The sequence below is a fragment of the Alnus glutinosa genome, chromosome 6 (assembly GCF_958979055.1).
Source record: "Alnus glutinosa chromosome 6, dhAlnGlut1.1, whole genome shotgun sequence".
In the NCBI taxonomy this organism is placed as follows: domain Eukaryota; kingdom Viridiplantae; phylum Streptophyta; class Magnoliopsida; order Fagales; family Betulaceae; genus Alnus; species Alnus glutinosa.
The window spans coordinates 3,529,570-3,541,779 of NC_084891.1; the positions used below are offsets into that span (position 1 = coordinate 3,529,570).

Consider the following 12,210-nt stretch of genomic DNA (forward strand, 5'->3'; position numbering starts at 1 on the left):
CTTTACAAAGTTGTTTTTCGTCTACAAACTTAACAAATACCGTTAGGTTGCCAACTTAGCCCCAATAAAAATGTGACACGTATCAGTCACTTTCCTAATTTTAATTTTTTTTAATGTTCACTGTCCATATTTATAATTGATTTGAATTAAAATGATCCGTCTCCTCTCAAAAAAAAAAAAAAAAAAGAAAAAGAAAAAGAAAAAAAAATATCCGTCAACGTTACAAATAAGTGAAAAACATTACCCAGTAAGACCAAAAACATGGAACACATACGTACTACTTTTAGAGTTTCACACTTCGGCCACCAACGTACGATGATAATTAAGTCAAACTATTGACGTACAGCCTTGCAAAAGCAACATCTAAATAAAGAACTTTTGTTCTTTTACTTTCTCTTTAGAGTATAGTTATAATTAAGTCAAACGATCCAGACCATTGGTCTGGCCCAGTAAAAAAGAAAGAAAAAAAAAATGAAATTGAAACAGAGGTGAAAACACTCATAGAGCCTTGAAAATTTTGGAGCAATTGTACATCGTGCACGCAGCCTGCAGAGTAGACAACAAAATCAGAATGTTCGCTGCTAGAAACGTAAGACATGGCCATGAACCAAAGACGTACTTCTTCATGGCCACGTTCATCCTGACCTTACAACTCCCCGAATAATAAGTATTTGCACCTTCAATGGCCTTGTCCAGAATGGGAACTTTCGTTACCCTCACAGACTTCGTTATGCCATTCCAAAGCGTTGCTACTTCTTCATTGCTTTTGAGTCGGTTCAAGATGATCCCCGCCTCTCGAAGAATCCTCACATCCTCCTCACTATCAATTATTCCATTCATCAATTCCATGTAACGTGTAAAAACCATCACCTCCGGCGCAATGCATGCCTCATAGGCCACCAGGTTCCATAGCACAACTTCCAAGTTATCATCCAAATGAATAACGGGAAGGTAAAATTTACCACAACACTTGTCGAAATTTATGGATTCCAATCCACCCTTTGTTGGGCGAAATTTGACACCAACTTTATGAAGTTGTGTCAGGCTTGGGATTGCAAACTCTTCGACCAAAGGACTCAATTCTTCTTTGAGAAATGATTCCTGCACTCTTCCTTCACAACAATGCCACAACAAGCTGATGTGTCATGCTGGCTTAAAATTTATTTTTTTTTCATTTTCTTTTTGTGTGGCTTGAAAACCAGTTGGAGGGAAATGATATTTCATTTCCCCTCCAACACAGCCCCCCTCTCTCTCTCTCTCTCTCTCTCTCTCTCTCTCTCTCTCTCTCTCTCTCTCTCTCTCTCTCTCTCTCTCTCTCTCTCTCTCTCTCTCTCTCTCTCTCTCTCTCTCTCTCTCTCTCTCTCTCTCTCTCTCAAATTTCTCCTCCATACAGTCCCCACGTCCGGTCGTCTCTACGCCGGCTTTTCTCTCGGCAGTCGGCCTTCTCCATCGTCCGGCGTTCCTCTCCGCAGATTTTCTCTCTCTCTCTCTCTCTCTCTCTCTCTCTCTCTCTCTCTCTCTCTCTCTCTCTCTCTCTCTCTCTCTCTCTCTCTCTCTCTCTCTCCAGCATATTTCCTCTCCGGCAGTTTTCCTCTCTCATCTGGTCGTCTCTTTGCCGGCTTCTCTCTTGGCGGACGGCCTCCTCCGTCGTCCGGCGGCCCTCTCAGGTAGATTTCCTCTCTCTCTCCGACAGATTTCCTCATTGCATCGTCCGTAGCTCACTCGCCGGTAGTCCCCGTCCCTCTCGGTGGTCGGCCTCCTCCGTCGTCCGACGGATTTGGCTGACAGATCTGTCTCCGACGACGCTAAAAACAAAGGCACTTCGGCGCGCTCTCTCTCTCTCTCTCTCTCTCTCTCTCTCTCTCTCTCTCTCTCTCTCTTTGTGGCCAGATCTGTTGGATGATATTTTCCTCTCAGCGGTCGGCCTCCTCCGTCGTCCAGCGGATTTTGCGGCGGGCTTTGTCTTTGGCAACGCTAAAAACAAAGGTGCTCCGGCTCTTTGGAGTTTAGCTGGATTACAAAGTTAGGTTCTGTATCTTTGGTTTTTTGCTTCATGAAAAGATTTTGCAAAACAAAGCAGGGGAAAACGACCCACAAAACAGCACAATTTATAAAGTTTAGAGAGGCTATAGTTGATCTTTCATTGTTAATCTTTCTTCCAGTTGTATGATAGTTGATTACCCAACTAAATATTTTGAAATGTTCCTCACCTTGTAACCATTTATGGAAGACTTGAAACACACTAGAAAACACTAAACATGTCACGCCCCCGTTTTGGGATATAAGGGGAAACGCGAACTAAGTGAATTTATGTAACAATAAAGACGAAGAGTTTCAAGACACGAGTAATAGTACTAATTATACTATCTACAATAGCAGTATCAACATTTTTACACTGGGGTTCAAAGTTATTTACAACTCAAAAGTAAAGTGGTAATACAAAAGCTAGCAATCAACATTGCTAGATAACCACCTAAGTTAAAGGACAGTAATGTGTACAGTTTCCATAACAAAATAAAACTGTACTATTGTAAACTTTTAGCTCTACAGTCCTTGTCAACGAAGGAGTCTCCAGGTGTTAAAACTGCTACTATTTACAGATATCTACATCTCCAGCTAGTCCACTGAACAGTAGGTCCAGATTGCCCACTGATAGGGCTAAATCTGAGGATCGCTAATGGCAAGGAGTCCCACTGGAACTCCCCCTCTCATTACAATTATATAAACCTTTATCTGAAAAAGGTTATAAGGAAAATGGGTGAGTTCGACAGCTCAGTAAGGAAATATCAACACCAGAAAAATAAAACATGCTATAAAATTTTTAGTCATGCATAATGATAGTTTAGACAAAAGTAACAAAGTGAACAATTAAAACTAAATTTATAAATACAATTAACCGCAATTAAAATAAATGAACAAGAAACTTGAATAATAGTATAAGAAATTTATAAATAATCAAGTAGATTCTTTTTATCTATTTTCTTTTAAAACTGTAGCTGTGGTTTAACCCTTTACAGACTCTACACCGCTATTACCCGTGAGCGGAGCACGTTGGCTTTTGTCCCAAGGACCTATGCACTCAACCTGTCGTCACAGAGGAGAGTCGCCGGGTTGGGGATCATCGCTAGGTGAAGGCCAACCCCGGCCGGTAGCACACACCGTCTTTCAATATGCTTGCCTTGCTACCCTATGGGTACCGATCCTAATTGTAATAGTGCCTCAGGGTTAAACAATTACTGCACATGAACGTTTTCTATAATACTGGAGGCTCTGCTATAACTGTATACTTTGTTTTAAACTGTAAAAGTCGTTTTCATAACTATAGTCATGTGCAAATTTTAAACTATAAATCCTCTTTTCATTCAATACTGTATGCATATATAAATAATAAACTTTGAAATGCTCTATAATCATAACTTTGAAATGCTCTATAATCATAACTTTAAATTTTCCTCTCTATAACACCTAAGAATCTTGTCTTCAAGACTGATTAATCCCAGAAAAATTACATATATATATATATATATATAAAGCTTGGGACAAATGAGAAATTTGGTTAATGGTCCCTAACATCAAGACTTACGATCCTCCTATAAACTTGGAAAGAATTGCATGAACTAATTGGCCTAACAAATACCTCTACAATTTGTCACTCAAGAATACACATGCAGAGAATAGGAGAAATATATATATATCAATTCATCTGTCCAAAAAGGCCCAAAATCTCTTAACTACCTTAAATTAATCAACAAACCACCTCCTAGAATCCTTATACCCATAATCAAAAAATATTCTCAAAAAAAATCAAGCTTTCACTGAAAACAGGGGAACTAAGATCAAGCTCCCAAAATTCCACCTAAATCAGAACCAAACTAAAAAAAAATCAGGGAAGAGTTTTCACAGGTTTATACCCATCTGAACAAAATTCAATTCTGCCCAACAACCCATTCGGCCTACCCATATGAATCCTGCTCTAAATCCTTTTCAACATTCAACTAAATATAAAAAAACTAAGATTTTCATCTACCCTTGAAGAAAATGGGCACCGGAAAAATCACCGGAAAAAGGCTCTCCGGGGACGTCGCCGACGAGGGACCATGGCCTGCCGGTCCGGCGGCTGACCCACCGACTGGGTCCTCCCTCTTCCTTCCCTCTTTAGGCCGATCATCCCATCTCTCCCTTATCTTAACTCTCACGTCTCTCTCTCAAATCAGGCAATAAGAAAAAGAAAGGGAGGAAAACAGAGAAGTAAGAAGAAAGAAGGAAGGAAAAGAGGGAAAAAAAAAAAAAAAAAAAGATGGGTCTGAGACCCGTGTGCGTGAGGTAGGGAAACAAATACATATATATTTATATATATTTAAAACTAGAGAGAAAACAATGTAATAAAAAGGAAGGCTTTCTTTTTTTTAAAAAAAAAAAAAAAAAAAAAAAAAATACCTGTTTAATTTTGCAAGTTCTTGAGTTCTGAAGGTGTAACTATCTTCTCAAGTGAGCAAGTGGATAGGTGACGAAGAAGAATTACAGTGTTTTAAACTCAGAAAAAAGAAGAAGATGTGGCTACAAAGGCTACATGTAATTGCCAAGTGTCAAAAATTTACTGAAACGTGAATGAGAAGAAAACTCTTTCCTTGAAGTCCACGTCTCTTTCTTTGAAGTCCACGTTTCTTTTCCTAAAAAAAATCTCCATTTACATGTAGGCCACGAAATAAAAAAATAAAAAAAACTTCCAACTATAATCTTTTGCCAAAAATAAAAGAGCTCATATGTCCCTCTACTCAACATTTTTTTTTAATTAATCTCTTTAAATTACACCTTCTAAATAAATTATAAAATAGTTATAATATTTTAATTATTCGGTATTATTATTATTATTATCTGAGGTGTTATAAAACATACTTGAGAGCTTTGAAATTTTGTATGAATCTTGTAAGCAACTTATATACTTTTGATCTATATTGAATACTCTATCATGAATAGGGTTTAATAATAACTGTCTTTTCACATTGATGATGTGTAGAATTTAAACAGATTAATTAGCTTAATTGATACCTTCCTAACCTAGAATATTAGGTAACTGGAGTAGAGCTCTTTTGGATTGAATGGCTCATGCATGTGACATATACATGGAACATTTTTTTTTTCCCTCTTTTCTGAGCAGACATGAAACATTGTTATAAGAAAGAAGAGTGTGCCCATTTCAAGTTATGAAATGCCTTGTGCTTTATGCACTTGTGAATGCAATTTTGTTTTTGTTCAAATGTTATTGGTCTATTCTGGTTGTTCATTTGTTTTTTGTGATCACCTAAACAATAATTGATATTATTTTGCCATCATGTATCTAAATTACATTGCCAGGCTCATTGAAATGTTCACTTGTGAGTGGTGTGGCTGGTTATGTTCTTTAATAAGGAAAATCTCTCAAACCTAATATGGAAGTCCTATATTCTAACATCTATTAGGTTAAGTTATTGTGTGAAGGTGCTGGCCCAACATTTTGAATTAAGTATTTACTAAAAGCCTTCCAAGGTGTCAATGTTCAACTTTATTAAATTGATGAGTTAGCTAAATCATGCGAATGTAAATAAATAATTTTTACTTTATACTGATAGCCATTCACAGGGTGCATATAAGAATCATTTGTAGAGTGCAATGTTGCACCCAACAAAGACAATATCTTTATTTCTGATGGTGGATGTGTATCAATATCTGTTGCAATTTTGGAAGTTTATATTTTTATTTCAGAGAAGTGAATGATTTAAGAGACAGGAGAAAAAAATTTCATCTCTTATAGATTGTGTTTTGGTTATGATTATATTGTATTGTATTTTGTAGAATGTTAAAGTACTAACTTATTATTAACAAATTCTCAAATTTTCTCATTCAATTAACGTATAGTACTTTTTAATATACCACTTTCCTAAATGGACGCTTCAAGTTCATGATTGGATAATGAGGACGAATAAGAAAGCTATTTATGGTTTAGTCTCTGCTTGTTATATAATTTTGCATAGTCATAACCGTACGTGTCAATAGGTTTAAGAACCCAAATCTGCGAATGGATGGGCTAAATCTTTGAAATGGGGACGCATTTCAAAATTAGTTTTCGAATTTCAAACCACAAAATCAACTAAAATTCCTCTATTTTAGTCCTTAACACTGGTGGCATACACTCTAGTGATGTAATTAATATGATTTTCATCTATGGAAAGCATTGGGCATTCATAGAACTCTTATAGGTTTTGCTTTACCTTTTAGTGCCAAAAATAGGACACTTTGGAGCAAAATGGGGCTTATTGTGTTGTGTTCTGCCCACATTTTTCCACCTTGCCCTAAAGTTTATCTTCATGACTTCTGGGAACTAGTGGAGATTTAGGCATAAAAAAAATTAGATACAGCACTCGCTATATTAAATTATGATACAATCTCTTAGATAACGATATGTGGGTAAGAAACAAATGAAGGAAATCAGACATATATGATTATACTTATACCATTAGATTCTTTTATTTATATTGCACTGATTAATTGGGTGATCTACCACTACAAGGAAGAATCAATGCTTTGTTTTGAGAATCTTCACCAATTTCATTAGATTTAATCACATTCATCTAATGAAAAAAAAAAAAAAAAACTATTTATTTGAAAAAATATATCACCAGTTGATGCGCCAAATGAAATGAGTTTTCTCCTAATCTAGATTTAAAGTTCCCATTTTCATTATTAGGTCAATATTTTATTTGAAAAAAAGATCGATATTGAATTTTACTTGGTCTTTGTCATAAGTGCTATTGTTGTGTTAGTCTTCTCTACCTCCAGACGCTTGTTGTATTCACAAAGTGTTGATACTGAGATGGTGGAAGCCCTACCTTCCCTGGTGTTCAGCTCTGCATGTTCCAAGAATTATCATGCTAAAGAAACTTATGCCATTTGGTTGGAGGATACAAAGATGAGAAATTCTGTAGTTTTTGTTTTTTGCGCCTGTCCTATTATTAGTTTATGGTATTATAATTTCAATTCTTGTAATTGCAGTGCTTGTATTTGGGTGCTTGCAACTGGCAAGAAATTAAAGTTATAATTTTAAGTATTACAAACAAGCAACTTTTCTTGTATATTATATTTTTGTTCTAATGATGCCGTCATTTTGCTTCGTGTATGGTCAATAAATTTATCATAATTATCATTTTGCTTCGTGTATGGTTGATAAATTTATCATAGTTGTCCATGAATCAATGTCTGCCATTCTTTCACTATCTATATGCACTGATAAGTCTAGCACAACCTTCAGTTTGAATCATTACAAAGGAATCAACTAGACAAAGCAATGGAAAATATGATATTACTATAAAAGAGCAAAGATTGGATCATTACAAAGGAATCATTATAAGGTGGTTAATTCATCACATTGAGAAGTCTCATCTCCTCTTTTAGGTAATTAGAAGATAGTCAAATATTTCATAAAATCAAAGGTTTAGTTACAATATATAGGCATCAGTCCCTTGTTGATAAACATAGAGAAAACAGCCTACGTTGAAAAATAAACCTAACCAAAGGAATGGACTAGTAATTGAATGAACTACAACTACATTTATTGAAATGAATATAACTATGTAAAATTCCAGCTGCTCTCATTTTCTCTTGCTCAAGTAGCTTCAGCCCATGCGACAAAGTTATCATAGAAACTTCTATATTCCTTTTCGCAACTTCACCAACCTAAATATAAAACACAAACGATTCAAAATGTAAAGGTTTCAAAGCTTAAAAAAGAAAATCTAGTATCTAACACGCTCTTAAACACAATTCTTGTACCTCAACCATTATGTTAATTTTCAAAATAAAAGCACATGTAAAAAAAGGATTAGGCTTAGGTGCTGTAAAAAAAATTAAAGGATAAAATTAGATCTTGAGAATTGAAAAAAATACAGCACCTATGATGTAATTTTTTTTACAACACCTACGCCTAATCTGTGAAAAAATAAACAATTATTACATGTAAAAATCACAAAGGGGCAACAAAGAATAAGAACAACAAAAGGAGTAGAATTACGAAATGAAAACATTAAAAATACAGAAAAAGACAATAAAAGAACTTGGATCAAGAAAAGGAAGGCATCAGATAATAAGCAGAGATGTAGTCTACATTTAGTTCAGTGTGTAGGATAAGAAATTTTTCATCATTTTGCCTTCCAATGGATGTGAACCTACAAAATCGACAGTTAACGATAGAATTTTGACTCATAGACAAGATATAGAATAATTCAAAAACACAGACAGACTGACAACAAAGTGTAGGGAATAAATATAGAACCTTGAACAAAACCATGCCAACGATATGCAATTACAATTATATCTGGACAAAAATTAATCCCAAGACTTCGACGAAATTCAATCTAAGCCTCAAGAACAAAGCCAACAAGAAATAGATCCTAAGATCTCATACCTTGTAGCCAAAAGGAGAGGTAATATACGAACAGACTATAATGTGTTTCTCTTCTCAAGGAATATAGATACTACATGTATTTCAGCTTTCAAAGTGATTGAATCTTTACCCCTTATTGCATCTTTTCCCCAAACAAATTAATGAAAAAAATGAAAAATTACATATAGATTTCATCACTTTGAAAGCTGAATTAAACCTCAAATCCTTCAAGTTATTTATTTTACCTACATAAGGCTTTGCATCCAGACTCCACACGAAAACTAGACTACATAAAAGCATAGCTAAAAACCTTAAAAGCATCTAATTTGACAATATAATCCAAATTTTGAGGAAAACCAGAAGCCTATCACCCACAATAGAATTTGCACAAATCTGAACCATTTGAGACAAAACTCAAAATTAAAAAATCATTCACATATAGAGACAAAGAGACCCAAAAAAAATTAACGAAGAAGTAACCCAACAAGAAAACCACGAGTAACGAAACAAAACCACTCAAAATTCACCTAAAATACCCAGATCTTCAAAAAATATACAATTCAAAGTCACTGCTATTTCCAAGGGTTTTTGTTGAATTTCAGAAATGGGTCTCCAGAAAAATCTGGTTTTTCCAACTAGGAAGATAAACATTCAGCAAATGCTTAAACTAGGCCCAAACTAAAGCATGCGTCTTTCAAATTCTTCACCTGCCCCGACATATACAAGCTCAGAATTATCAAAAATCAAGGAACTAATTCAAAAATAAGGCAACTTTCATGAAATTAAACCAGAACCCATTATAACAACAGATACAACATAATGAATTTTGAAAAAAAAATTAATAAAGAATAAGAAACTAAATCATCGTAGTAAAAAAAAAAAACCTAGATTAATAAGACCACGAAAGCAGGTAAAGTAACTTCTAATTGGGAGTTATCATCGATTAGGGGATAAATAAAGAGTCACCGGAGGTGGAGACGACATCGGTAGAGAAGAACGATGGCAGAGAGAGATAGAGAACGGCAGTGAGATCTGTAAACATGGAGAAATATTATACCCATAAAACGTTAGCTCAACGGAGAGAGAGAGAGAGAGAGAGAGAGAGCCGGAGTACCTTTGTTTTTAGCATCGCAGGAGATAGATCTGGTCGCAAAATCCGCCCAAGACAAAACACCGGTGAAGGAGGGTGGCTGATCGCCGAGAGAGAAACCACCGAGTGGGACGGGGACGACTGGCACCGGAGCGAGCGGGAGAGAGAGAGAGGGGGGCTGCAGTTTTTTACGAAGGAGGCAAAACTCCGGTGAAGCGGTGCAGGGAAGGGGATGACCTGGACAACTGACAAAGGAGGAAGGTCCGGCCAGAGAGAGAGAGAGAGGGAGGGAGGGACCACCAGAGAGAGAGAGGGGCTGTGGGTGGCCGTTTCGACGGAGGTGGAGAACTTCGGTGACGCAGCACCGGCAAGTAGATGACCCCACGACCGGCTGTACATTGGAGAAATTTGAGAGAGAGAGAGGGGGGGCTGCGTTGGAGGGGAAATGAAATATCATTTCCCTCCAACTTGTCTTCAAGCCACACAAAAAGAAAATGAAACAAGTAAAAATTAAAACCAGCATGACATGTCAGCTTGTTGTGGCGTTGTTGTGAAGGAAGAGTGTAGGAATCATTTCTCTTCTTCTTTAGTCTTCTGAGATGCACTTTCCACCTCTTCGGCCACGCCCTTTGCCGATGATATGAGATTGTTTATATCACCCTTGTTTCCAAGATGCAAAACATAAATGGTAATGTAACCAGAAGCTTGATTGCTTTTGACTTGCAAATTTTACTGAGAAGGCGGAGCGGGGCCCAGTTAATATAAATTAGTGCCGCCAAGAATGATTTCAAGGCCTTTTTAAACTAGCTAATCTCTTCGTCCGCTTTTGGCTCCTCTTGCTCACAATCAAGTACAAGTTGCAGCTTTGGTGCAACCATGTGGTAGAGAAGTTCTAGCAAATGAGCTCTCTCAAAACATTCTTCTGAAATATGTTGGTAATTAATGTACTTGATGGGTGATAGATCTTTGCAAAAACCCATCAGCATTGTGGCTAATGCTTGGTCATGATCTTCATGCAGCAGATAAAATTTGTGGACTTCTCTAAGCAAAAAGAGAGGGATTTGGTTTTCCAGCATGATAATATCCCTGAGGATCGCATGGTGTGCCATTCCTCCTAGTATAGTAGATCAGATGTGCCATCTTAGAAGAGACTCACATAAGCGAACCTTCCATTTTGGCAGAGTAGGTTTGGAGATACTCCAACAAGAAGGAAATATCGATAGCAAGTATCCATGCGAGTGTTTCCTGGTCGAACTCCAAGAAGCGGTGGTAGCAAGCGCGGAGAGTGCTATCACTTTCCGCATTATGGTTGACCAAGTGGTAGAATTTGATTGGATGGAGGTTTTTGTGCAGTCTCTTAGCGGAAGTGAGCATTTACTGCTCCATCTCGAAGAGTTCAAGCCACTGGTGATGGTATGGGCCAAGGGCTATTAGCTGTGGAATGTATGCTTCTGGTTTGAAAGAGATTAGGGTTTTGGGAACGCTAAAGATGCTAACAGGAACGCCTTCTTCATTGCTTTCTTCTAGGCCTTCTTCTATTGCTCGACTTATCTGTATAACCCATTCTTGGTCATAACTAAGTTTTGCTGGTTCCATGGCTTCTCTAATGAATGTACGTGTTGAAGCTTGTAGAATTCTAATGAATTTGAGTTGTTCTGCCTTACGATAATCATGGTTAAGGGTTTGAATATATAGAAGAATTAGTTACATGAGATAACTAAAGATTACAAGCTAATAAATTCAAATTACAAATGAGAGTAATATCTGGAAAACTGTTAGGATTAACTAATCCTATCTTTATCTTGGTTTGTTGAAGTCGAGGTAGCATTTGAATTCAAAATAACTTTGAGAGAGTTATCTCCGGATAACTCTCTAACACACCCCCTCAAGCTCAATGGTAGAGGATCGACGTGGAGCTTGGTTCGCAGAAAAGAGAATCTAAACAATGACAACGGCTTTGTAAAGATATCTGCAATTTGATCTTTGGTTGAAATGAACCAAACATCAAGTGAATTTTGTTGTACCATATCTCATACAAAATGAAAATCAATCTCCACATGCTTAGTTCAAGCATGATAAATAGGGTTAGAGGTCAAGTATGTAGCACCAATGTTATCGCACCAAAGGATGGGAGGCCGGGTAGGAGTCAATCCGAGCTCCTTAATGACTGAGTTTATCCAAATAATTTCAGCAGCAGCATTTGCAAGTGATTTGTATTCAGCTTCAGTGCTTGACCGAGCAACTGTTGCTTGTTTTCTGCAGCTCCATGATATTAAGTTCTCTCCCAAAAAAAATTGCAGTATCCTCAGGTGGACTTGCGATCATCTTTGTTCCCAACCCAATCGGCGTCAACAAACGCTTGAAGTGAGAAGTGTGGTGATTGTCAAATGTGGAGTCCGAAAGTCAATGTGTGCTTGAGATAGCGTAATAGGTGTTTTACACTCTGCCAATGATTTAGCCTTGGCTGATGCATAAATTGTGACAGCTTATTGACCGAGAATGAGATATCTAGTCATGTTATACAGAGATATTGAAGGGCACCTATAGTACTCCGAAATAGTGTTGGATTGTCAAATACTTCACTTTCATATGTTGAAAGACTTGTGGAGGTTGCCATAGGAGAATTCACAGGCTTAGCTTCAGCCATGTTTGTTCTTTTCAATATATCTAGTATATATCGTTGCTGGGAGAGAAAACAACTTGA

General features: G+C 36.9%; 1 protein-coding gene and 1 non-coding gene across 2 annotated transcripts; both read right to left on the bottom strand.

The window, feature by feature from the left end:
* Positions 1 to 498: 498 nt before the first annotated feature.
* LOC133870635 (putative UPF0481 protein At3g02645) lies at positions 499 to 10,615 on the bottom strand. Its single transcript, XM_062307799.1, has 3 exons — positions 10,351 to 10,615; positions 9,383 to 9,448; positions 499 to 1,112 (listed from the first exon to the last, which is right to left on the bottom strand). The coding sequence occupies exons 1-3, from the start codon at positions 10,613 to 10,615 to the stop codon at positions 499 to 501; spliced, it is 945 nt and encodes a 314-aa protein (XP_062163783.1).
* LOC133872110 (small nucleolar RNA R16) lies at positions 8,103 to 8,184 on the bottom strand. The gene has a single exon (XR_009900958.1). It is a non-coding gene; the product is annotated as a small nucleolar RNA R16 (small nucleolar RNA).
* Positions 10,616 to 12,210: the final 1,595 nt, after the last annotated feature.